This window comes from Diceros bicornis, chromosome 5, assembly GCF_020826845.1.
Source record: "Diceros bicornis minor isolate mBicDic1 chromosome 5, mDicBic1.mat.cur, whole genome shotgun sequence".
NCBI classification, from domain to species: Eukaryota; Metazoa; Chordata; class Mammalia; order Perissodactyla; family Rhinocerotidae; genus Diceros; species Diceros bicornis.
The window spans coordinates 12,413,010-12,438,926 of record NC_080744.1 but is presented as its reverse complement, the minus strand read 5'-3'; the positions used below and the strand labels follow the sequence as shown (position 1 = coordinate 12,438,926).

The 25,917-nt window shown below is 34.0% G+C and overlaps 1 protein-coding gene across 13 annotated transcripts in view; it reads left to right on the top strand.

Annotated features, from left to right (window-relative positions):
• MIPOL1 (mirror-image polydactyly 1) overlaps positions 1-25,917 on the top strand; it is a 310,457-nt gene that overhangs the window by 39,575 nt on the left and 244,965 nt on the right. For 11 of the 13 annotated variants that reach the window (XM_058540696.1, XM_058540695.1, XM_058540694.1 and 8 more), the window contains exons 2-3: positions 15,389-15,526; positions 16,115-16,193. In XM_058540696.1, the coding sequence (XP_058396679.1) occupies positions 16,175-16,193 (19 nt within the window). In that variant the 5' untranslated portion in view covers positions 15,389-15,526; positions 16,115-16,174. Of the gene's footprint in view, positions 1-15,388; positions 15,527-16,114; positions 16,194-24,121; positions 24,188-25,917 lie in introns of those variants that run through there. The other 2 variants (XM_058540699.1, XM_058540704.1) reach the window with 2 other exon arrangements.

The window sequence follows — 25,917 nt, the reverse complement described above, 5'->3', positions numbered from 1 at the left end:
TGAATTTAGTGAGGTTGTAAGATTCAAAGTCCATATACAAAAATCAATTGTATTTCTACATATAGCAAAGAACATTGGAAAAATGAAATAAAACGATTACATTCCCAGTAGCATCAAAAAAACTTTAAATACTTGGGGTAAACTTTATAAAATATGTGCAAGATCTTTACCGTCAAAACTATAAAACATTGCTGTTAGAAATTAAAGAAGACAGGGGCCGGCCCCGTGGTGTAGTGGTTAAGTGCACGCACTCCGCTGCTGGCGTCCCGGGTTCGGATCCTGGGCGTGCACCAATGTACCACATGTCAGGCCATGCTGTGGCGGCATCCCATATAAAGTGGAGGAACATAGGCACAGATGTTAGCCCAGGGCCACTCTTCCTCAGCAGAAAGAGGAGGATTGGCATGGATGTTAGCTCAGGGCTCATCTTCCTCACACACACAAAAAGGAAACTAAAGAAGGCGTAAAGAGGTGTACCGTGTTCATGGATTGGATGGTTAAGCTTTTAATTATTTCTTACCTCATCTGTCTCCATCAAAATTCCAGCATGCTCTTTAAAAAGAAATTTACAAGCACATCCCAATATTTGTATGGAAATGCTCAGGGCCTAACTAAGTAATATTTAAAAAGAATAACAAAGTTGTAGGACTTATGCTACCTAATTTCCAGACTTACTGCGAAGCTCAGGTAATGAAGGCAGTTTGCTATTAGGCAGTTTGAAAGGATAGACATGAAACTCAAAAAGAGCCCAAAAATAGACCCTCACGTATATAGTATGAGTTACCTTAGCACCTCACAATATAGGTGCTAAGGTAACTCAATGGAGAAAAGGTAGTCTTTTCAACAGATGGTGCTGGAATAACTATATCTCTGTATGTGAAAAAAGTGAACCTTAACCTTGCCTCATGACCATATACAAAATTTGAAATGAATCATTGACCTAAATGTAAAGCCTAAAACTATAAAACATACAGGGGAAAACATAAAAGAATATTGCTGTGACCTTAGAGTTGGTAAATATTTCTTAGAACACAAAAAATATTAAGCTCAAAAGGCGGGGCGGGCCTAGTGGTGCAGCGGTTAAGTTTGTGGCATTCCACTTTGGCTGCCCGGGGTTCGCTGGTTCGGATCCTGGGCATGGACCTACTCACCGCTCATCAAGCCATGCTGAGGCATTGTCCCACATAGAAGAACTAGAAGGACTACAACTAGGATATACAACTATGTACTGGGGCTTTGGGAAGAAAAAAGAAAAAGAGGAAGATTGGCAACAGATGTTAGCTCAGGGCCAATCATCCTCTTCTTCAAAAAATTCTTCTTTATTATGAAACCATTCCCGCTACGTCCACATTCCTGTCTCCCCCTTAGAAAAAGAAAAAAATATGATAAATTAGACTTCATTAAAATAAAAATATTTCATCAAATGATGCCATTAACTAAATGAACAGGCAAGCCACAGACTGGAAGAAAATTTTACAATACATATATCTGTCAGAGGACTTGTTTTCAGAATATATGAAGAACTCTCACCACTTAGTAATAGGACAAGCAACTCAATAAGAAAAATGGGCAAAAGAGTTGAACAGGCACTTCACACAAGAAGATCTATGAATGGCCAATAAGCATTTGAAAAGATGCGTATCATCATTAAACAGGTTATGCAGATTAAAATCATGAAATACAACTGCATATAGAAGAAAATGATTAAAATTAAAAAGACTGAAATAAGTCGTGAGGATGTAATGTACTAGCTTGGTGACTATAGTTAATAATATTAACTGTATTGCATGTTTGAAAGTTGCAAGAGTTCTTAAGAGTTCTCATCACAAGAAAAAAAATTTTGTAACTGTGTGTGGTGGCGGACCAGATATTAACTAGACTTATTGTGGTAATCATTTCACAATATATACAGATATGGAATCGTACACCTGAAACTAATATAATTTTATATGTCAGTTATATCTCAATAAAAAAAACTGATAAAACAAAAATACATTCTCTGTTTTGTCTATTCCAGGTTGTAATATATTAGCTGCAGTGAATAATAAAAGAAATATATACATTTATATATTTATATATATAAAAAGACTGTTCATACCAAGTGTCAGTGAGACTGTGGAGCATCTGGAGCTCTCACATGGCTGATAGATGTGTGAAATGGTGCAACCACTTTAGGAAACAATTGGCAGTCTCTTATAAAGTTAATATGATCCAGCAATTCCATCCAGGTTATTTATCCAAGAGGATTAAAAACATATGTCTGCAAAAAGGCTTGCACCAGCACATTCATTCTTGTTTTATTCATAATAGCCAACAACTAGAAACAACACAAATATCGGTTAACAGGTGAATGGATAAACAAATTGCAGTATGTTCATACAATACAATGGAATATTACTGAGCAATGAAGGGAACAAACTACTGTTTTATACAACGACATGAATGGGAACAAACTACTGTTTTATACAACGACGTGAATGAATCTCAAAAACTTTGTGCTAAATGAAAGTATTCAGATACAGAAGAATGTTGTCAGGGTTTAAGCTGAGCTGGAGAGAGCTGGTCAGCCCGGTGTCAGAGGAGCAGAAATGAAATGAACAGTCAAGCCTGTAATCACTTACTATGATAGTATAAGCAAGAGGCTAAAGTGGAGAAGATACCCTGCCATTCCATTTTTTCCCATGGAACGATGCACCTTCTTGAGGGTCAGGTGGGTCAGCACAGACATGGGGGTCATCTCACTGCTTAGGGAGCCCTGAACAAAAAGCTTGTGCAGTTTTATGGACCCAGGTGGAGGGTGGGGGAGCGTGCAGGGAGGAGGGAGAGAGTAAAGGTCTAGGACTGGAAAAGTACTGTTTATTGAGTCAAAGTGGACAAAGTGTCCCGTCCCCGCCCCCCCCCCCCCCCCCCCCCCGTAAGGAGGTCTCCTGAGGGAGGCTCCAGGTAAAAAGACCTCTGAAGGGCTAGGAATGCAGATCTGCTTAAGAGCATGGCCAGCCAGGGGGCCTGAGTCCTTGCAACTCTCTTTAGAGGCTGCAGTGCACTGGTTGTACAATGTCTGGTGCGGGGAGGGCAGCTTCTTCCTGTGAGGCCTGCCGGGTAAAGCCTTTGCAATTGCTTATGCTTGGGTCTGAAAAATTACACGTAGGTTTTTGGCCAGGAGCTGAACTCCTCAAGTATACATCGTATGAGTCCATTTCTACAGAACTCTAGAAGTAGAATCTAATTTATATAGTAAAGGAACACAGACTAGCAGTTGCCTGGGATTGGGGAGTGAGGTAGATTTATTGCAAAGGGGCATGAGACAACTTTTTACTGGGAGTTTTTGTTATCCAATTGTAGACAGTTATCAAAACTCATCAAATGTACGCTTAAAATGGATGCATTTTTACATGATATAAATTATATCTCAAAATTGATTTTAAAAGTAAAGAAAAAATGGAATTCTGTGTACTAGTGAAAATATTAATGTGTTTACTGCAGCTTACAATTTTTAACTTTAAATTATGAACAGGACTGTAGTGTAAATATAAAATGTGAAAGTGTATGGGTTGGGTCACGTTATGTTGTATGCATGACTTTATTCAAACAGCTGAAAAGAAAGTGATAGTGTAAAGAGTCATGATTACTCTCTGAAATTTGTTTATTTATTAAACTGATGTTCTATTTCTATTTAGTTCACAGTGCATTTATGTGTTATAAAACTTTATCATATAGTGGCGTGAAGCAATAAAACTCTTGTATCTTAAAAATATTTTTCAATTTTTTTTATTGTACAAAAATATAACATAAAATTTACCATTTTAACCCCCTTTTTTTGTTTTTTGAGGAAGATCAGCCCTGAGCTAACATCCATGTCAATCCTCCTGTTTTTGCTGAGGAAGACTGGCCCTGGGCTAACATCTGTGCCCATCTTCCTCCACTTTATCTGGAACGCCGCCACAGCATGGCCTGACAAGCGATGCATCGGTGCATGCCCAGGATCTGAGCCCCGGGCCGTCAGCAGCAGAGCGCACACACTTAACCACTACACCACGAGGCTGGCCCCTTTAACCACTTTTAAGTGTATAGTTCAGTGGCATTAAGTACATTCACATTGTTGTACAACCACCACCACTACCCATCTCCAGAATGTTTTATCTTTTTCTTAGAGTCAAATTTCTATGAAATTTGTTATGAAATCTTGTAATTTTTTTGAAATATACCCCATATTTCTATGTAGCATGCTTACATTGCTGCTTCTTGATCCCCCTCCCCCAGTTTTATAATTCGTTGACTTCCTGCTGTCAAAGATGAGGAAGATGTATAGCAGTCATACTATAGTACAGAAAAAAAAACCACTGTAGGTATTTCAAGCAGAAAGGGGCTTTGTATAGGGAATTAACAGCTCGCAAAATTATTCCAAGTGTTGGAACAGAAGTCAGGGACTATTTCTAGACCATGGTTCAGACTTGTGATATTATTGCAATCTAGAGGTCAGAAAGCTGTTGTTGCTGCCGCCGCCACAATTGGCTGTTGTATCCAGAAGGCTCATGCTAGACGTTAGACTGCGGAGTCTCTGCCACCAGAAACACTCAAGTCTGTCTGACCTCACATACTGAAAGCAGACAGATGACCTTCTTCTGTATCTTGCTGGAGTACATCTACTTGGTAGAACCTTTTTTACATTCAGACCATGAGCTACAAAGAGACTAGGAAGTGTAATTTTTAGCTGTCCACCTCTTCCAAATATAAAAGAAGAGTGAAAGTTGGGAGAAACTACAAGGATAAAGGTCTCTGATACCTCTGCTCCCAGTGCACATGTACACATTGTGTTTTCTCATCTTTCCAATATTGTTATATTATAATTTTGTTTAGAAAAATATATAGTGTTTACATTGTTATGGTCATATTATGCTATTTACAACTAATACATGTAGTATATTTTGATTATTTTCCCTACCCCCTCCCCTGCCCAGCTTTTTGCTATCGTATTTATTTTGTTGTTAGTTTTTTGTGTATTTACTATGGAATCAACCCCAAACTCTCTATCATTTATTTGAATCTCTTCTCAAACTTTTCTTTCTTGAGCAAATTGCTCCTGAAGTTTTCTTAATGCCGTCAACTTTGAATGATTTCCCTCTGTGTCTGGTGTATAGCTATTATACACCAGACATAGATGGACCTCTTTTCTGTGATGGACCTCTGTTTCCTGAAACCAGGGTCTTCCTCTTTCATGATTTACTCCCTGGTTTTGGTGGAGCACATTCTCTACCAGCTTCCTGAGAAAGAACGTAGAGATGGGGTAAGGTGAGTTCTTTTGAGTCCTCTTTGTTTCTGTATATGTAAGGAAATACTTTATAGAACATTGCTAATACATATTTTTCCTATGCTCTGAGTATTATCATATGCTCTTAGCCAGTGAGAAGTAAGACTGCAGACTGTACTATATGCTCTCAACTTTTACATGTGGCTTTGCATTCTGCCATTTACTTTGATTTTTGGCAAACAGTTTTGACTAAGTTTGTGACAGGAGATGTACAAGTGATAATGCTGGACTATAAAAAATGAAGAGATAGTATCATGCTGGATGTTAACATGCAGTTGTGTTAGTGACTTCCTGTGCCTTCATGTAAAGGTTGACGAAACAGTGGATAAAGATCTACAGGCTTAGCGTTGTTAAACATCCCTTGATATTATGAAGGGTATTATGTGCATCACTCTGATTTGTAGATAACAAAACAATGTGAATGTGCCATAATTTCAGGGAATTTGAAGAAAATGAAGGATTGTTACAAGAATATGATGCTGGGAATGCATCTCCATAGGAATTATGTGATGTTGATACTGTATAGCTGTGATTCAGTTACTTTTTTCCAGGGACACATTTTCTGTACTAACTGGGGTATAATTATTTTGCTTTTCCTTTCTTTTTTCTGTTCTCCCCTTCTCTAACCCTTATTAGACATATGTTAGAGCTTTTTATTTGTCTTCCATGTCTCTTAACTTTTTTTTCATGTTTTTCAACTCTTATTACTCTGTGCTGCATTCTGGGGAATTTTTTCTCTTCTGCTTCCAAATCATTAATTCTTTGTTCTGGTGTTCTCTAGTTTTTATTTCATTAGTAGAGTTTCAACTTCAGTGAACATATTTCTCATTTTTATGGTTTCTGCTTTGTTCTTTTTTATGTCTATGCTTGTTTAATAACTGCCTGCTCATATTTATTGGTTGTATTGCTTTAACTGTTTGGCAGTTTAAAAATTATACCTATTTTGAAGATTGATTTGAGTTGGCTTTGTTTTATCTAGTTCAAGTATGAATCCCCACCTCTCTTTTGTGTATGTCTGTAGTATTTTTCTTTACATCAGATTCTTTCACATGTCTTATAGTTTTTTATGGTTGTGAGCTTATTTTCCAAATAAATTATCTTGTAAAGGAATGTAGCTCATGACCTACTTTTTTTTTTACTTTTAAATTTCTGGCTGGACTGTATGGTTTCAGGTTGCTAACCAGTTTTATGTTAGTTGATTGGCTCAAGTACAAATTTGGATTCTTTGCCCGCCAATGCAAAGGCATTTGGTTTTGGTGTTGAGTAGTTAACTTTTCCACCTAATTTGGTGGGTGCCTTGTGTCTGGCTAAGACATTGAGCAGGTGGTTGGAGATTATCTGATTGCTATTTAAGAAAGAAGAAAGTCTGTGTAATTGAACTCTAACCTTTAAGCCTATTTGGTCTCTACATGCTCGTGGACTGCTTGGCTTCAAGTCCCACCCTCTAACTGTTATGGTTTGATTTTGACACCTGAATATTTCCCTTTCTTCCTTTGAGCTTATCTGTGTTTTACAAAATATGTTTTCAAATATTTTAGTCAGTATTTCAAAGTTTGGAATGGTAGGTATCAGGAGCCGTTTCAGCAAATGCTTAATTATTTCATTTGAGTTTGCAGTTTCTCAAAATAAGGAGTCAAAAAAGAATCAAACTGGATGCAGGACCTGACCTGTGACAAGCTATCATTTCGCCTTAGTGAAAGACTATAGACATATTTCTTTCTTTCATTGATATGAAGAGTTATTATTTATTAAAATAATTTTATTTTAAAACTTGTGATGAAGTATAAAATTTACCTAAATTTGTTGGTTCAAGTATAGACTTAACACCTATTATGTGGTGAAAGGTGTTGAAATTTGAGATGTAGTGGTATAGTCGTTGTCACTATTCCTGCTCATGATTCTTCTAAGTCACCATCTTTGTTAATTAAGGAAAATTATTGTGCATATACCAAGAAATACGACTGTTCCACAGATGGGAAACATCCCCAGGAATGGAAATAAATGTCTTTAAAATAAAATTAGGAAATATTTCAGATTCATGTAGTTATGACTCTAACAAATGATAAACTTCGTTCCTTACATTGCAAGTAGCAGTAACTAGGGAGGATGTTGCTTCAGGGTGCAGCAGATGGCCTCTAAGTAGCTTGGTGAGCAAAATGTTTGCTTAAGGTGACAAGATGTACCTACCCTGTTTCCCATATGCACTAGATCGTTGGTAACATAAGGTCTTAGCTGAAGGAAGTTGTTAAGTTTAAGGTCAGGGTGTAATTCCAAAGCATTTTAATAAATAAAGTACATATCCCTCAGCTGATAAAATTTCCCTGTCAGTTCCTGCATGCTAAGATGAAATTTGTAGGCTTTCCTCTAGATGACATGCAGCATAAAATCCATGTGAGGTGTGTGTGTATGTATTTGTGAAAGACATTGCACAGTATTTGTTGCATGATATATTGTGTGTGTGTATATATCAGGTATGAGATTGATGGGGTTTTGATAACATTCTAATGTAAAATGGAATACTTATTGCTGGTTCTGTGAAAGATTATTTGATGACTTTTGCTAGAAAATAAATAATGCTGTATATTCTCTTTTATTTTACAATATGTATTTTAAACTGTTTGTTATGGAAAAAATTGCAAACATACAAGAGTAGAGAAACAGAATAATAAACCCCTATGTGTGCATTACCCAGCTTCAACAATTATCCTTCATGGTTCATGTTAGTTAATCTTGTTGCATCTACACCCCGACGTTCTGCCTGCCCTGTGACTGCTGCTCCCCGCCACTCCAATCTCTAGGCCCCACTCACACCCCCGGTTAATACTTAATAGTTAGTGTTACATACTTCCACCAGGAGGCTTATAATGTTTGATTGCTGTCTTGTAATAGTTTTAATATTTATGACAGGATAAGGTTCAATTTTTGGTTTCTCTTGACTTTCTTCACAGTTTATAAAAGATATTCTTACACAATTAGTGTAAAATGTCAAGTTATTCATAAAGCCATTTTACAGTAATTGTGATTGTGTTATATAAATCAACACGTCATAGAGATGCACTTTTCTTGGAAGAAGTAAAATTCTTATCTTTTAAAATGAAAGATCATCATTGTCTTTTGGAAAACATCTCTTAAAAAATTACCAGCACATATTGCTTAATTTAATACTTTGGAGCACTGTACAATTGTATTACTATTGATTTTGTAAGTAATATTTTTAGTTCAGTCGATTTGCCATTTGGGGACTTTTTAAAAAAATGTGTTTTCTGAAACATTTTTTTTTTTTTTTTAAAGATTTGTTTATTTATTTTCCCCTCAAAGCCCCAGTAGATAGTTGTATGTCATAGCTGCACATCCTTCCAGTCGCTGTATGTGGGACGCGGCCTCAGCATGGCCGGAGAAGCGGTGCGTCGGTGCGCGCCCGGGATCCGAACCCCGGGCCGCCAGCAGCTGAGCGCACGCACTTAACCGCTAAGCCACGGGGCCGGCCCCTCTGAAACATTTTTAGTGAACATATAATTCTAGCTCCTAAGAAACTCTCTATAGTATGACAAACAAAAGAGATGGTACAATACTTACATATAATTTATGGTTGAAACTATCTTATAATTTTAAATGCAAGAAGAATAAAAATGTTTATTGAAGGAAATTTCTGTTTAGTTTGGCTTGTTATATTTTTCCTTTTTCTGCTATATTTTTATTCTATATTAACTATGGAATATTTATTTTAGGACCACATTCTTATTATATACTTTTCATTAACAAAAACCTTTAAGAATACGTGAGCTTTTGTAGTTCCTCAGATAAGTGAAGCTGATGGCTGTTACTTTCTTGAAATTGAACAAATAATTAGAGCTGTAAGCCTAACATTTATTTTACTCTCTTTAAAGATTTTTTTTCTAGTAGTTGTATTTTGCAACCTAGAAGTTGTCTTTAACATTACAATTTAAAAAGTGAAATGCATAGTTTGCATGCAACACTGTCCATTGGGAATGATTAGGTTCTGTAATTTTAGCAAATTGCATAGATAAACATTGTATTAATTATATAGTGTATGAATTGCTATTGTGTTGAAAATGCAAAAGTATAACTGTTGTTATTAGAGTATATTGATTCTCATATATATGCCTCTATTTGTTAATGTCTCTGTTAGTATTTATTATTAAATTATATCAGCTATAGAGAATTATTAGATGGCTTTTTGATAAAATCTGTTAGTAAGCAATATGATGTATGATGAATTAATTAAGACCTTATATGATTATTTTTACTTTATTTTAGAAAGACATTTTCTGATAGCTGTTGTTTTATTTGATTTCAAGTGGTTGCTCATTCCAGTTGCCATTATAGATTGATTTAGCTTGCTCTAATACTTTTTTACCTTTGATTTGCCAAGAACTTCCTTTGGTTGTGTGGAAATGCAAGCCTTGTGTGAAGGAGCGTGTCATTGCATCAGAACTTGGCACCCTCGTGAATCTTAAGAAAACAGGCTGTTTGTTCCCTAGAGAAACTATTCTATAAGCTGACTTTGTTTTTATATTGTGTTCTGTGCTAGATTAAGTGATTTAGTTTAGTTTGGCCTGGGGCAAAACGTTTCAGGATATTTTAGAAAATCCTGTATCTGATTAACTCTCTGAAAATAATACTAGTTTTAAAGTTTTGCTTTTTAAAAATTTATCAGCAATGCCTTATTCATTCTCAAAGTGTCATTTGTACCTGGCACTGAAAAGTGTTGCGGTGTTCCAATTGCTATATTGTTTTGCCCTCCAAGTTTTGAAAACATGAAAGCCATGTATTTTAAACACCATATATTTATTTCCTCCTAATTTAGTATTCTTCTATGACCTTCAGTGATGGGAAGTAGTTCAGCTTTTTGATAGTAATTTCTTGATCATTGAAGCGTATAACACAGGGGAACTATCTGTGGCAAACATACAATAGTCATAATGTAGAACAACTTAATATTTCTTATAAACTTGTTGAACTTTAGAATCCTGAACACTAGGACTGTTGTAAATAGTCCCTAATTGAATGAAGAAATGTGATTGTTTTAAGAAATATTTGCTTAATTCTCAGGAAATTCTTTCATTCATTTTAAACTTTTCTATTCCAGAAGATTCCTGTCATATATTAATTTTCACTTTTCACTCTACTTAAATCAAGCAAGCAAGCAAACAACCATAACAAAGTATAATTATTAAAGGTTAACTTTTTCAAAGTTTCAAGGGAGTCATAGAGGTTACTTCCTTTCTAATCATTTTGGATCTCTCAGACGTAATGTGGCTTCTTTCCAAGTTTCCTGTTCAATTCCAAGATGATTAGTAAATATTTAATAATTATGTTAAAAATAATATATGTACATGGTAAAAAAAATCAAATTATACAGATAGATATAAAATGAAATAGAAATACTTCTTTCCCTTATTCTCTCTCCCCACCTCAACTCTTAGGCCCTTTCCTCAGAGTAACCACTGGTAATAGTTTCCTATATATCCTTCTAGAAAAAAATAATATGCCTCTTCAAGCATGTATGCGTATATAGGTATAATTTTACATTTTTTTCTGTTTTTAATCTATCCATCTTCTGTGCCTGTATTGTTTTGGCTAAAGACATGTTTTGGGTAGGAAATTTATTTGTCTCATTCGCCGTTTTATATCTAACTCCTGGAACAGTGTCTGACGCATAATATGTAGGTGCTTAACAAATACTTGTTGAAAGAATCTTCCACACATAGTACATATATATCCCTTGCATTTGTGGTACAAACCATGTAGATTTGCTATATGGTTGTACTACATTTTATTTACCAGTTTTCTATTGATGAACATTTATCTTTGGTCTGTTTTTCTACTACTCATCCGTCCATTCATCCATCCACCTGTCTGCCCATCAAATATACTGAGTACTTATTGTATGCCGAACACCCTTCTAAGGATCAAATAAAGGAGGAAATCCAGGATGTTGCTTGCATGTAACTTGTGTATACATAGTTGGCTGAGATATACCAAAAACAATGAAATAAAACCTAAACAAGTGAGTTTCATGAAGGCAGCAGCATAAAGGATGTGATGAGAGAGGAGTTTCTACGTTAGATAGGATGGCCAGGCAAAACCTTTTTGAAGAGATGACTTTTGAGCAAGGCCTAAGGATGAGAAAAATGGTTGAGAGAGCTAGAGAAGAGGATTCTAGGCAGAAGGAATAGCAAGTATAGAAGGTCTGAGACAGGAATAAGCTTGGTGAGGCCAAGGAACAGAAAGAAGTCCAATATGACTAGAACGTGAGTATTTTCTCTTACAAATGAATACTGCTTCAGTGACTAGCTTTGTACATTAAAATATGGTTTACATAATTTTCTAAATACTTTTTTAGTAGTGGAACTGAGGGATCAAATGGTATATGCATTTTAAATTTTGATAGCTGTGGTCTGGGGCCATTCTTAGCCCTTATCCTTTCCCCCTAAACCTCTTCTTGCTTCCTCTGGCTCTGAGGAACTGAGGTTGTCTGGAGCTTGGTAGGGAGTGGGCTATGTTGTGAGACACATGAGTGAAAGGAATTCTTTTTGGGAGAGAATGTGCCAGGGACTGAATATTTGAGAGACTTTTGTCTAATAAGATGAAAATCCTTTAGTAGAACATATATATATATTGTATATGTTGAGTTATCTGATAAAATATTTGGCTTTCAGAAATACAGTGCTCTCCTTTGGCCTTTTAATGAAACCATTTCAATGCATAAATTATCAACATTTCTCAATCTAAGAAATACAAAGTTTGGAGTTTTCTAGAGTTATAGTTGGGTATGAGGCACTGTTATAAATGATTCCTAGTTTGACACTGTTGGATTCAGTTTACATAAATTAGTGATTAAACTAAGGAGGCATTATGAAAAAAACACCATTAACCAAAGTCAGCCAAAAGCCTTTGCCATAATGTGGCTTTTGTGGAGGAAGGTAAGAAAGGCATTTCCTATTTAAAGTAAATTTTAAAAAATCTTGGATGTTGTTACATTGGCAAATGAAATCCCATTTTTAAATGTCTTTCTATCAAAAAGGCATTGTTTAATTTTAAAGGATAAATGTCAGAATTACTTATAGTTTTTTAGGCATATTAGAAAATTTAGACTGGTCAAAGAACAAATTTTGTTTCATGAAGTGTTTTCCTGCTGAGTAAACAAGGAGAGTCAAGTCACGTTAGAGAGCACAGAGATGTTTGTTTAAATTTTTTCAATTTACATTTTTTGATAAGGTGAATGTAGGAAATTTTGGCAGGTATATTTAGATTCCCATGTACCTAGAGAGAGAAGGGGGTATGTGGTTTCCTTAATTATTATTTATTTTTCCTTTCTTCTACGTAATAAGACTCACTTCTTTTGAGAATTAAAAACAACTTAGGAAGAATGAGGTTAGGAATCCGTGATGGAGAAGATGTCAATTGAACAGATACTCCTATAGCATGTTCTGTCCATTATAGTAAAGATTTTGTTTTTCTTTTTTAACATGGGTAATTCCAGCGCAATTTATAAACAAACTTTAGTTGGAAATTGATTTTATTTTGCTACTTGAACCTGGTATACATTACTAATGATAAAGCAATTAACTTATGTTTTGTCCGTGATGTAATAAGTTAGCATTTTGGTTAAGAAGGCTACTTTAGCTGATATCTACTATAAAATCATCCCACTAGTTTTAACTTGAATATTTAATTTTTAATTGAAATAATTTTTGATTGAAACAGTTTTGATTGATATCAAATCTTTAAGGTGAGTGTAAGGAAAGGAATTAGTATTTTATTAGTCTTAATCCTTTATCCCAAAATGAATAGAAGTGTAAAATATGTTGCATATTTACAGAAATCTTCTATTCCTATTACAATATGTAGATATATGTTATAATTATTTGAATCATTAGAACATCTAATTTTTGCTTGACAATATGCAAATGTGCCATTAAATCTGTTTTTTAAGATTTTTCCAGTTTAATGTCTGAATCCAAATTCATAAAGAGTTGGAAAAATGAGATGTCTGAGCTATAGGATTCACAGGGATTTCATATGAAGCCTATTTAATCAGGATAACACTGTTATTAATATTCATAATGTCAGCTGGAACACAAATGACAGACTATGGGGCCTAAAAATTTTACTTGGTGAATTTATTAAAAGTAGCTTAAAAAATTAATGAAATTTAAGTAAAGTTGGTGAATATGAAAATCTTGTGTTAGCAGAAAAAAAATCTCTATTAGAACTTTTTTTAAGACCATTTTGCATTGATGTCTTTTGACAGATTTCATTGGTACTTAAAGAAGAAAGATGCATGAATGGTCATTTAAGAGGATTTAAACACATTGGCACATTAATTTTTACATGAATAATAAGTACTTCCAAAAGCAATTAACTTACACTGTACAAGATATGAATTGAAAAATAAGACTGTGACATCAAGGGCAAAGCAAATGTGATGTACATTTTAAACTTAGTGGCAGGACTTTTTAATATTTTGATTTATTTTATTTTTATAGTTTGTATAGCATATGACTTAGAATATGGTTATTTTTAATGCATTTGAAAGCATATTAGAAGGGCAATAATGCTCCCTGCCTCCCCCCAGATATTGTTAGTGTTAAACATTATCGTCTGCAAGTATTGTTTGCATTTATCGAAAATTAAACATTTGTTGTGCTATTGGTAATATTTGAGAATATGTTCAGTTTTGCAGAAAGTCAAAGGGATAATTCTGGTTGGGTTTAGTTGCTACAAATACATATGTGTTAACACGGACTTATTGATTATAGCACAACTTAAGTGTATAATAAATAAGCTTCTGAAAGTTAAGAACCATCTGAGTAGTATACAAGTCAATTTGTTCTGAATTTTAGCCTAAGAAAGTAAAAAATTTTGAATGGCTTAAGTAAAATCAGGATGCATTTTATTTTGTGTACTACCTGTTACTCTCTCTGTTTTAAAATATGCTTATAATGATGTTATACCAGTGCTCTAGTTTTTATTTTTATTATTAAAGTTCACTAAAAACAATTACTTTCAGACCATTATTTGTAGTCACAATACTGAGTAATCCATTTTACGTTTTCGTTTTCCAGAGATTATTTTTCTTGCAAATTTTAGTACCTATAAAAGCATAGTTTAGCTATTAGCTGTGACAGTCCAGTTAGGGTTTACCAATGAGAGAATATAGGCGTTGGCCTGGCTTTCCAGGTGGGTACTGTAAGTTTCGCTTGCTGTCTGTCGGTGCACATATGAACGATTGAGTTTCTTTAGACATACGAGAATTGCATGGTATGTTTTGGGACTCATATTCATATTGATTGGAAAAAGCATTAATTACCAGGGTGTGTAGAAATTATCACATATAAGCCATATATTAAAATTTTTTGTATAAGGAATTAAATCAAATTGATATAGGTTATTATTATTTTTTTCTGGTGGCTTTTTAAAAGTTAGGTTTTAGGGGGCATTTTTTGTTGTTTTCGGCACTAAGATGTTCTCTTACATGCCCAGGAGAGGGCAGCATTTTACTATGTCAGGCTCGTAAAAGAATTAGCGCTGCTTAGACTGTCAATGTTTCTTGTAATTACTCCCAGTATATTTGTTGCTTGCTTATGAATTAACTTGCATTTATGGAACTAAATCATTCCAATCATTTAATTACACCTGAGGAGCTGAACTATAATTGCTTGCTTCCAACTAGGATCTGATATGGCTTGAGCAGTATTAATTTGGTGTTTACTTTTCTGAGTGCTAAAAGCATTAAAATGATTGTGCAATGGGATTACATTTTACTAATTGCTGGCATTCATTAGCTGGGTAAATGATGAGGAAGAGTGACTATATTGCAGAGGGATAAAATTATGGTTTTAAATAGTATATTACTAAGCACATTAAGGCCTGTAAGACATGTTTTAAAATACTCCTGAGGTTATTAAAGACTGTATTTTCTACATGTCTTGCTATATGAATCTCTTATTAAAAGACTGCAATTATTATTAACCTTTTTGGGCAATATGTAGGGAAATGGCTTCATTGACTGGAACATATTTCTTTGATATTAATAACTTCCTATATTTTCAGCTAATCCAAAAGTAAATGAGGAACTTAGAAAAAGATTGCCAACTCCAGATCAACATATTTAGAGAAAATTGGAAAAGGAGAAGCTGACTACAGCTTTATTTGAGGACTTTTTAAAGAACGCAGAGTTCTAGCTGTGAGGTAAATCTAATTTTATTCTCCTTAAAAGCATGCCAAAAAAAAAAAAACTTGCATAGCTTTTATCATGTTTATTATGAAAACAAATGCAAGAGAGAAATACCAATAATTCCACAAGTTAATGCTAGTCTTTATGTTTAACAGAAATTAGAATAGCATTCTTAAATTACTTTTACAAGTGTAAAATATTTTATATGAAAATATACATTATAAATTCAAATTAATAAATTTGAAATTTTTGTGTAAAGTTTATGACATAGAGTAAAAATTTTATTTTTCTTAAATTGTTGAGGTTATATAGTTGACAAAGACTTAAGTTAAATAAATTAAATGGTTCTCTAACCAAAGGAGCAAAAATGTCTAGAAAGCTTAACCTAAACTGTATTTACTAAAATATAAGTGTGAAGGAAAGAACCTTTTTCTGGAAAAAAAGGTTTAATTTCACCTGTTGAAATACACGGTTAATTGTCTTATTATAAAGATTTTAGAAAACCATTTATCCTGTAAAGTCTCTGTTAAACAAAGGTAAGGTTTAGGTGTGTTCTGATACATTGTTTTAAGTTTATTTATCTAGAGTTGGCTTTATTTTAGCTTCAAATCTTGGAGCAAAACCCAGAGACCTTGCCAGAGCAAACAAGAACAGAAGTACAAATGGAAGACTGGTCAAAAGGTAAGGACTTTTAAGGCATTAATACCAAACCCCAGGTGTTGGGCTAGTTCAAGGCACTGAATGAAGTGTGTTTGTTCTGTCCAACGTATTAGACAGAGGCAGACAAGCACACACACACACGCACACAAAGAGACCCACATACTGCAAAAGAGACACAAAGAAAGACTCCCAGAGAAAGAGACACACACAGAGGAAGAGATATCGAGAGAGAAACAGGCAGACAGACACAGGGAGAGAGAAAGAAACACACATACACACCAAGTGATAGAGGAGATTGAGAGAATGGCTGGGAGAGAGATGCATACAGAGAGGTATACTCAGAAAAAGAAACACAAGTGGAAAGAGAGCTACAGACACAGGAAGGGAGATACTAAACTCAAAGAGGGAGACACAGACACACGTATGGAGGCACACACACAGAGAAAGACACATATATATAGACATACACAGAAAGAGACACACACCAAGATTCACAGAGAGATACCAGAGTAAGAAACACCATGAGAGACAGAGATATATAGTGAGAGAGACAGGGAAAAAAGAGACACTCTGAGAGAGATAGAAGCACAGGCATGCACACAGACACACTCAGAAAAGAGACACACTGTGAAAGGTAGACAAATATACAGAGAGAGACAGACACACATACACATGGAGAGGGAGACACATACACACAGAGAAACAGACCATGACACACATGGATACAGAGACACCTGCAGAGGCACATGCACACCAGAAGACACACCCACAAACAGAAGGAGTCAGAGGGGACCAGAGAGAGTCAGAGTGGCAGAGACATGCAGAGATGTGCAGATGCAGACAGAAAGATACTCCCAGACAGACAGACTTGAAGACAGAGTCAGAGACAAGGAGAGAGAGAGAAAAAAAGATACACAAAGATGTGCACAGGCAGAGGGAGAGAAAGTCAGAGAGCAGTTTGAAAGACAAAGACGGCCTGAAAAAGAGATAGAGAGATGATGGATGGGTGAATGGATGGGTGGATGGGTAGATGGACAGATAGATGGATAGACAGATGCTTGAAAAAGAGAGAGAAAGAGACGATAGAGAGAGATATTAGAGCACATCCATCTGTAGAACAAGATAGAGAGAGCCATAAAGAGGTTTAAAAATGTTAAGTTTTTAATTGAGGTCTCCACTAGTAAAATGTTGCGAATCTGGGATCCTTGGGAAATGAATCATTCTGAGTATAATATTACATTTAGTTGAAGGCTTAAACTTTTATGTACATCATTTTTATTTCCTCTAAATTTTATAACTTAAAAAATAGGATTATTACCAAAACATTGCACGCATCTCTCTCTCTTTTGATTCCCCCTTCCCCAAAAGGGCTCCTTTTTCACCATATGTCAGCCACACTGTTACATTTTTCAGAGGGTTAAAGGCCATTTTGGGGACTGTTCTGTCATCATTGTACTAAATAAGTTAATAGCTACACATTCTTTTGAGGTATAGAAAAATGCTGTGCTTTCTGAGTATACCTTTTTTTGATTCCTACATTTGGTTTTTAAAAATTTCCATATTGTTATAAATTTTCTTACAGTTTATTCCCACTGTTAGCAACCTTTCTCTGCTTATTTGTGACTCTAGACTGCTTGTTATGAGTTTAGAATCCAGGTAACTGATTGAATTGTGTATAAAGTAATAGCAAGCAATATCTGAGTAAGATAATTAAAGGTTTTTAACACAAAGTTAATAGTTTTCGTGAACAGACTTTGTGACACTTAATTTTGATCCACTCTTTATATTCAAGTTTGTGTTAAGGATGTATTGATGTGAAGCTGAGAACTAACTTGTTGTAGCTGTTTTTATTCATTTATGCAAATAAGCAAGCGAACATTCTTCTTTTGAAGAGCCCAAAGCAGTTTTACTCAATTTATGTACAAAATAAGAAAAGAGGAAGTAAATAATGATGCCCCTGTTGCTTATGTTCCCTATTCAGAGGTCACATTCGCTGTGAAAGTCATGTTGTTCAAGTTATAGACAAAAGGATCTTTAAGGAGCCAAAAGAATTATTTTTAATATCTAAAGAGCTAAAGGCTGTGGAGGAACTACTTCTCAGAAATGTCGAATAACCAGGAAAACTGTTAAGGAAGGGAGCTGCGGAAGCTCTCGAACACTTATGGAAAGGAAGCTTTTCGGGCTAATGACATAGATGCATAAATAGTTGGCAGGAGGACAGACCACAATAGCCATGACTGAAACATCATTAAGAAAATTTGCATTTTTACAGGCATTTTTTTGACACTGGAAATAGGAATAAGGCATTCCTTTATATAAAAGGCCTGTTAATGAAACACTGTTAAGAAATAAAATTAAACAAGTAAATGTAATATCTTTTGGGTTTTGCGATAACTGATATGTTTAAACAGTAAAATCTCACGTGGTCATCTCCTTGATACCCTGGTTCCTGGGATTTATCATGGCACGAATTGCTTTAAAGCTCTATCTTACATTAATGTTCACAGTCTGCTCTAATAAGTAGTTATTTTATGTAATATTATTTTACTTATTTTTTTAGGAAATCGAGCTAATTAAGATTGTATTACACAGATAGGCCTTTGCATTGTCTGACAAGTTTCATCATAAGGAGGCTGAAGTGCCTCTTTTCCTGGCTTTATTGTAGAAACACTGCTGAAATATTTGAAGTCAAAGAGTTGGTGAGGTATATAATGTAACAGATACAACCATTCACATTTTTCTTTGTTTTTGTCAGTATAGACAGTTTGGAACATGTGAAGCTGAGGTTGGTAGGTAGGAAGGGTGAAGACATCTACAAAATGTGTCTAGGGTTCTTTAAGTAGTTAAAAAGACAACACTGAATGAATGAAATTTTTATGTTGACGGAAGCAGTATGTGAGTGAATAAACGTGTGTTGCCAAGTAAGCATCGGTAACGTCTTCTGGCTTCTTAAGAAGTAAAAGATGTTTTGCCCTTTTGTGAAACCTTTCTATTTTTCAGGATTCTTTTTTTTTTTTTTTCTGATTTTTAAGAAAAAAAGGAAATGTTATAATCAAAGGACATTTGTACAGTCAACCCTTGGAAAGAATGAGTTTTTATGTGATTGGTTGTTCAGCCCTTGTTAGCATTTACTTATTATTTGTGTAATTATGTAAGAAAAAAAGGCATGGAGGTCAGAAATCTCTCATGAGTAATTATTTGGAATAGTATGGTAAATTTCTGGATATTTCTTATACTAAATTTTGGTGATTTTTGTTAAATTAGCAGAAATGGTTTAGTTGTTTTATAGTGCACAACAGTCCATTGGAAATAGTTTATGTATTACTTATGAATAAATGTGTCTCCTATAAGTCTACATACCTACAATAATGTAGTTAAAAATGAGGTCTGGATGCCAGTTAAATATACAATATTGTGAAACTTTTTTAAATTTAGAACCTTTAGGGGTCAGTGTTCCCTAAGAAAGGTTAAAAAAGGTTACTGTGCCTACCCAAGTTAAATATTGTCTGCTATATTTTAAATATTTCTTACCAATTGAAGGTAAGAAATGGTAAGAATCACACCACTTGAAGAAGCTTTAGACAAAACCCTTTCAATTTTATGAGTTTCTTAAATATTATTTTTAGGTTTATTATTTTAGGAAATTATAATTAATATGTATTTTATACACAGAGTAGTTATTTTCACGTATGTATTATCTCAATTTAGATATGAACCATATGTTTTTAAACCATTTTCTTTTAAGCTTAAAAATACTTGAGATAAAAAACCACTTCTAGAACTGCTGATGTTCATAGAGTCCGTACATGGTGCAGTTTATTGGAGGCTAGCAAATATTTTAAAAATCTTATCTTGCTGGATTTAAATAAAAAGAAATTGTCCTTTTTATTTTAGAATTGGACTGGCAATTCTCTTTTGTAGCCATGATTCTTATGGTTTTTCTACCAAACAAAACAAATATCTAGGACTGAAACCTAGCAAAATGTAACTTTTAAGTGGTTTGTTGGTGTCTTATTTGAGTCAGAATACTATTTATTTTTGCTTGGCATTTGGAACCTGTGTGCCACCATCAACCTCTTTCATTATTGATTCATTTATCTATCTCTCTTTTCAAAAAGTATGTATTCTTTTTACCTTTTGTCCATCTGTTCTATAATTGAATTATATGTGAAACTATTGCATGATTTTCAAGCATTTTATGAGTAGACATCTATAGAAACACTATAGAAAAACATTTATGATGCTTTTGAATGTGTTTGATCACTGCGACTAAAATATAATTGTAGAATATCATATCATTTTCATAAGCTATTTTATGTTTGAAGCAGAGAAGAAGGAAATGTCAGGTTGCACAGAACAGACATGCATTTCTACCAGCAAAATAGCTGGTAGAAAAAAAATGATTCCCTTAAGCATTATGATTAGACACTTTTTGAAATGCAGGGTTTTGAAAGTATCTAGATAATTAATCATTCTGTGTTAAATTACAGGACTTGAATTGTATTTAATAATTGGCTTACTAGTAAGTAATGTTATATTTTCCCTAAATAAAAGTAGTGCAATTTGGTTTTTTTGTTTGTTTCTTTTAAAGCAGAAGGTAAGTTGCACTAGAGAACCAATGCATTTCATAATTTCTATAAAATGTTATCGTAGGAAGAACACAGGTTTTCAGAGCTAGGTAGACCTGGGTTTCAATTTTTTAATCTTCCACTTACTGCCTACCTGGACTTGGGTGCGAATTCCATATTATTTTTAAGCCTGGGTTTTCTTGTGTATGGAATAGGGAGATAATTCCTTTGGGACTGTTGTGAAGATTAGAGATTGTGTATGTAAAAGTCCTACTTCAATACCTAAAACAGGAAATGAGTTTATTTAATATGTATTTCACATACCAGAGTAATTATTTTCACTAGTGTGGTGATGGTAATGATTTTTACAGATGCAAAAAAAGAAAAAGATTGTTGACTTATTTTACAGGGCTAAATAAATGGTGGTAGTTGCTGTCATTGTTATTCCATCTAGCTGTGAAAGAGGTCTATAAAAAAGTTTCAAAAGTATTAAGAAACATAAATAATAGTATTTGAAATGGTTATTAGTTTTATAGGCAGTCTGTTCTCTTCAAATATAATGTTACCAATGTCATTAGAAACTGGATTTTTTTCAAAGTAGTATAGCGTATATTTGATAGACTATAATGTAGAATCAATAATACTAATTTAGGGTAAAATCTAATTTTGTCTTTGTTGAAATCCCAGTTGCAATAAAAATGTTCCCACTGGTGGCATCATGCGATGTGCCTTTTCAAGTGTGAATTCAAGAATGCATTTTTTATTTCTATATGCCGTAGAGGGGTTAAAAAAGAACATGTCTGAGGTCTGATTAAATTTACTGTTTATCTCCGTAGGACCTAACTTAATAGAGTTCTGGTAGCTTCTTACACATGACCATCTAGAATATTTGAGAGAGTGGTTTTAGGACTACTGGCAGCTGGCCAACAAGGATTGATTCATTTCCAGAGGAAATCCTAAGGCTACTTGTAAAAGAATGATTGAGGTTCTACTCTTTTATAAAAAAAAATAAATTTCTCTTATTTTAAATAAGTTTATTAAAATAAATGAGATTCTGGGTGTCTTTATTTTTTAAGCTTGATGTGAATGATTCTGTTACTACTATTGGCCTCAGTAGAAAAATGGAATGAAAAAAAATTGTTTACAAGGACAACTTAGTTTTCTAAGTGGTTATAAAGTTTGTTATGAACTATGTTTTGAGATTTATCATTTCTGATATGAATATTTCATATTTGAGAATTTATGCCATAAATCATGTATGTTTTACTTTTTGGTAAGTTTTTAAATAGACTTTATTTTGTAGAGCAGTTTTAAGTTCCCAGTAAAATAGCGCAGAAAATACGGAGTTCCCTTTATGCCTCCTACTCCCTAACCCCACACGTGCACAACCTCCCCACTGTCAACATCCCCGCTATAGTGGTGCATTAGCTACATTCGATGAACCTACCCATAATCTTAGTAAGAGAAAAGTTTATGAGATAATAGGAGTCTTTCTTTATTTCTTCTTTTGTTTTTACTAAATGTAGAGTGTTTTAAATCAGTTCAGGCTTTACTCTTCATGTTGGAATTCTTACTACACCTTTGGTCCTTCATGTTATAAAAATGAAAATTTTTAAGAAGAATAAGCAAAAGTGGTAAATTTCTTTTTTAATAGGACCCCTTCTCCCCCATTTCTCTACTATTGGTGTGATCCTCTCTTTGTACAACTTGTGACTATTTCTTTGATTTAACGACATCCAACTCTACTTTTAATATTCAAGCTCTTTCAAATTTATTTGTGGCCATGAAAATCTGAATATACTTTTTTTAAATAGAAAAGCTACTTGAATTTTTCAGAAGTTATTTTGCTTTGTTTTAAATTCTCTACCCTTAGGATTCTGAGCTCTTTGATCAAAATACTCATTTCTTGTTATGGCCCTTTCATGCCAGGGCCCTCCCAGGAACACATTTACAACACAAATCTTAATGTAATATTAGTGAATCTTTAATTTCCCAGAAACTATAATTTCAGTTTATCATACTTAGGATGACTGTTGTGGTCTCAATAGTGGCTATATTTGTCACCTTTAGTATGCTTACTATAAAGTCCTGAGTGTGCACTGGCATTTTGTTGATTTTGGAGATCTGAATCAATATGCATTGATGTGTAGACTGAATTCACGGCCATTTACACAGTTGGTCCAGATTGACTGGCTATTTGTAGAGTAGGGCTGATGTGACTACATTTACTACTTTTGGTTATAAATAAATCTGATAGTTGAATAAAAAATTTGGAGGGGAATCACCAAATCCTCCAACTTGTAGGAGTTGGAGTATTTAAACAACCTGTCATGTAGGACATTATTATCTTTTGGGGAGTATTTTCAGATACAGTTTTTCTTTGTGTTTTGCCTTTTGTGTTTTTCTTTTTTCTTGAGGAATATGAAAAAGCAAACAGAACACATCAGGCCATAAAATTTTGAAATTGGTTGCATAGATATTTTGTAGTCTAAATGATTGAATTAAAAATATAGCTTTTGGGTAAAATTGATAATCCTTTGCCACATGGTAAAATTGTGCTGACAAGATGTAAGGTAAAAAGTAATTATTTTAGAAAATCCTATTTTGACTTTCATTTTAATTTTTTGAGTGATTCTGGTCTTCACATGTTGAAACTTTTTGGTACCTTAAAATCAAGATGCTAGTGGGTGAAAAGTTAAAAATGATCAGTTCATATTGATAAATTATACTTGTATAGATACTGAGTATGTTAGTTTTTGCTAATTAAATATTTTTTAATTAAAAATTAAATCCTCCTTTTTAATATAGTTTCACTGGCTGTACCTAAGGTAATTTGATGTACTCTAAAATGTAGTAATGTTCATTGATTTTTGAGCATTTTTATCATAGAAATATAATCAAAGTTAAGCACAAGATACCCTTATTTCCTTCTTTAATTAATGTCCTGTTTTTTTTTATTTTCCCCCTTATTCAAAATTTTCAGATGAATACTGATCCCTAACAGATTCAGATAGGAAGGGTTTATTTAGCATTAATTTCCTTGACCGAACAACGTGTATTAGAGGAAAAATGATAGTAAAGACAGAACAAATACGTAGTCCTTAAGGATTCAGGCTTGTATACAAATTCTAATATTTGGAATATGGATTACAGAGAGTATTCTGTATCCTTTCCACAGATTAATGTAAGTGTAAAGAATTTATACTTTAAAAGATTTCTATTTTAGGTAGATTAGATAGTTTTTGAATCTTTATCAAAAACCAAATGTTGCAAAATTTGGAGTCACTGAAGCCTGTTACTCAATTGCTTTTAAGAGTTTAAAGTTAAAAAAAAGTAATGATTTCAATTCAGCAAATTTGATTGTTTCCTTTCAGAAACCTTCATTGCCTATATTTTATAATCAGCCAGGACAGAGTTTAAGACCAGGACAAGGCTGCACTAGTCCAGGTAAGAAGGGCAAAGACAAAACAAGAATTTTCATTAAAAAAGCAGTCCTTGATCTCCTGAGAATGCAGTCAAGACCAGCATCAGAGACTTCCTCTGCATTTTTAATAGGCCATTTGCTCTCTAAGATGTTCTATATTGGTTCTTTATTACCTTGTTCTTTTTTTAAAGTCTCTGCCCCTCCCCCAAGTCATTTGAAATGAACACATTATAAAAGAAACAAATTTACTTTTCTCAGGCTTTTTTTCTCTCTGGTATTTTATGTTGTTTTTTTTTTAAGTTAAAAATGCTAACTGGAACAAGGAGCTGATGATGCTGCAGTGTAACTGACTAACAAGGCACTGGTATAGTAGTCACAGCTGAGTAATGAAATGAGAGTCCCTACCTTTTCCTCTTATGCTTTTGTTTCTTTTCCCCCAGATAAACAAATGGTGAATTTGAATAAAATATACATCATTTGCATAGAAAGTTATGTAATGATACCATATAGAGTATAATGATTTCCTAAAACCTTGTATTTAAAGTAACCTGAATTACAATGAGAGATAAACAGAATATTTACCCATCCCTTATGAGCTGCTGCTGATATGTAAATTTATTCTTCTACTTTGCACAAATATACTTTTGAGCTACTGCTTAAACACTTTGAGGTCCTTAGTCAAACAGTTTTAATGATGCCTCCAATATTATGAAAGTGTGACATTTGATGAATGTCTCATATAGTTTTGATATCTGGGCACATGTCAACAAAAAAAATTGAACATTGGTTTGTCATGCAACACCTAGATAATTTATAATTTTACTGTTTATATCCATCTTGACATTTTTTATCTGCCAAAGGCAGGTTTCATTTGGAATCTTAATCTGAGATTTATTTGGTGGATCTGGAAATCATAGCTAGGGTTCCCACAGGAAATGGTCCATCTACCAACAGATTAAATGGCAGTCCTGCAGTTGTTAGGGGAGCTCTGCATTTAACACACATGCATACTCATTCAGTCAGCACTGTGGAGAAAAATTAAAGTAGTAACCCAGGTTTAGGAACAATGTAGCTAAAAAGTCCCATATTTGCTGAATGACAAAGGGTTATATAGCAGCATTTCATTTTATTATTCGTGCTTGAATTTCTTGTTTGCTCTGTTGAGTCTGCTGACGAATACTAATAAATGCCTGCAACAATCCAGACGAGAGATGCCTGGCAACAAAGCTATGCGGTGGACCTCCCTGATCTTCTCCAGTTCACAACCTGACCTTTTGAAAAATTGGCTGGGCTAAGCTGCAGAATTTGGGTGTAATGGTTATTGTTAACTCCAGCTTTAGGATTTATTAATTTGTGTGATCAAGACTTACCTATACTTCAAAGTTTCAAAAGACCAAATACAATCATCCGTCCATTAGAACTAACATTGTATTTCAGTTATTTCCACTTAGTATCTGACTGGTGATTCTTCTGTTTTGTTTTTCAAATGTAAAAATGCTCTTCAATAAAATGAAAGGCACATATAAAGAAAATCTGTTTTTTCTCTTTACGCTTGTTTTTGGAAAAGTTACCTTCCATCAGTGATTTATGAAATTGTTGAATTCGTGGACACTCGGTATGTGTTTATACTTAACAGAAAATATTTAATTCTGAAACCTATTTTACTTGCAGTTATATAAATGAAAGACTTAGCTAGTTCATTCATATTTTTAATTACTTCATATAAATTAGTCCTATAGCAAGAAAAATTGAG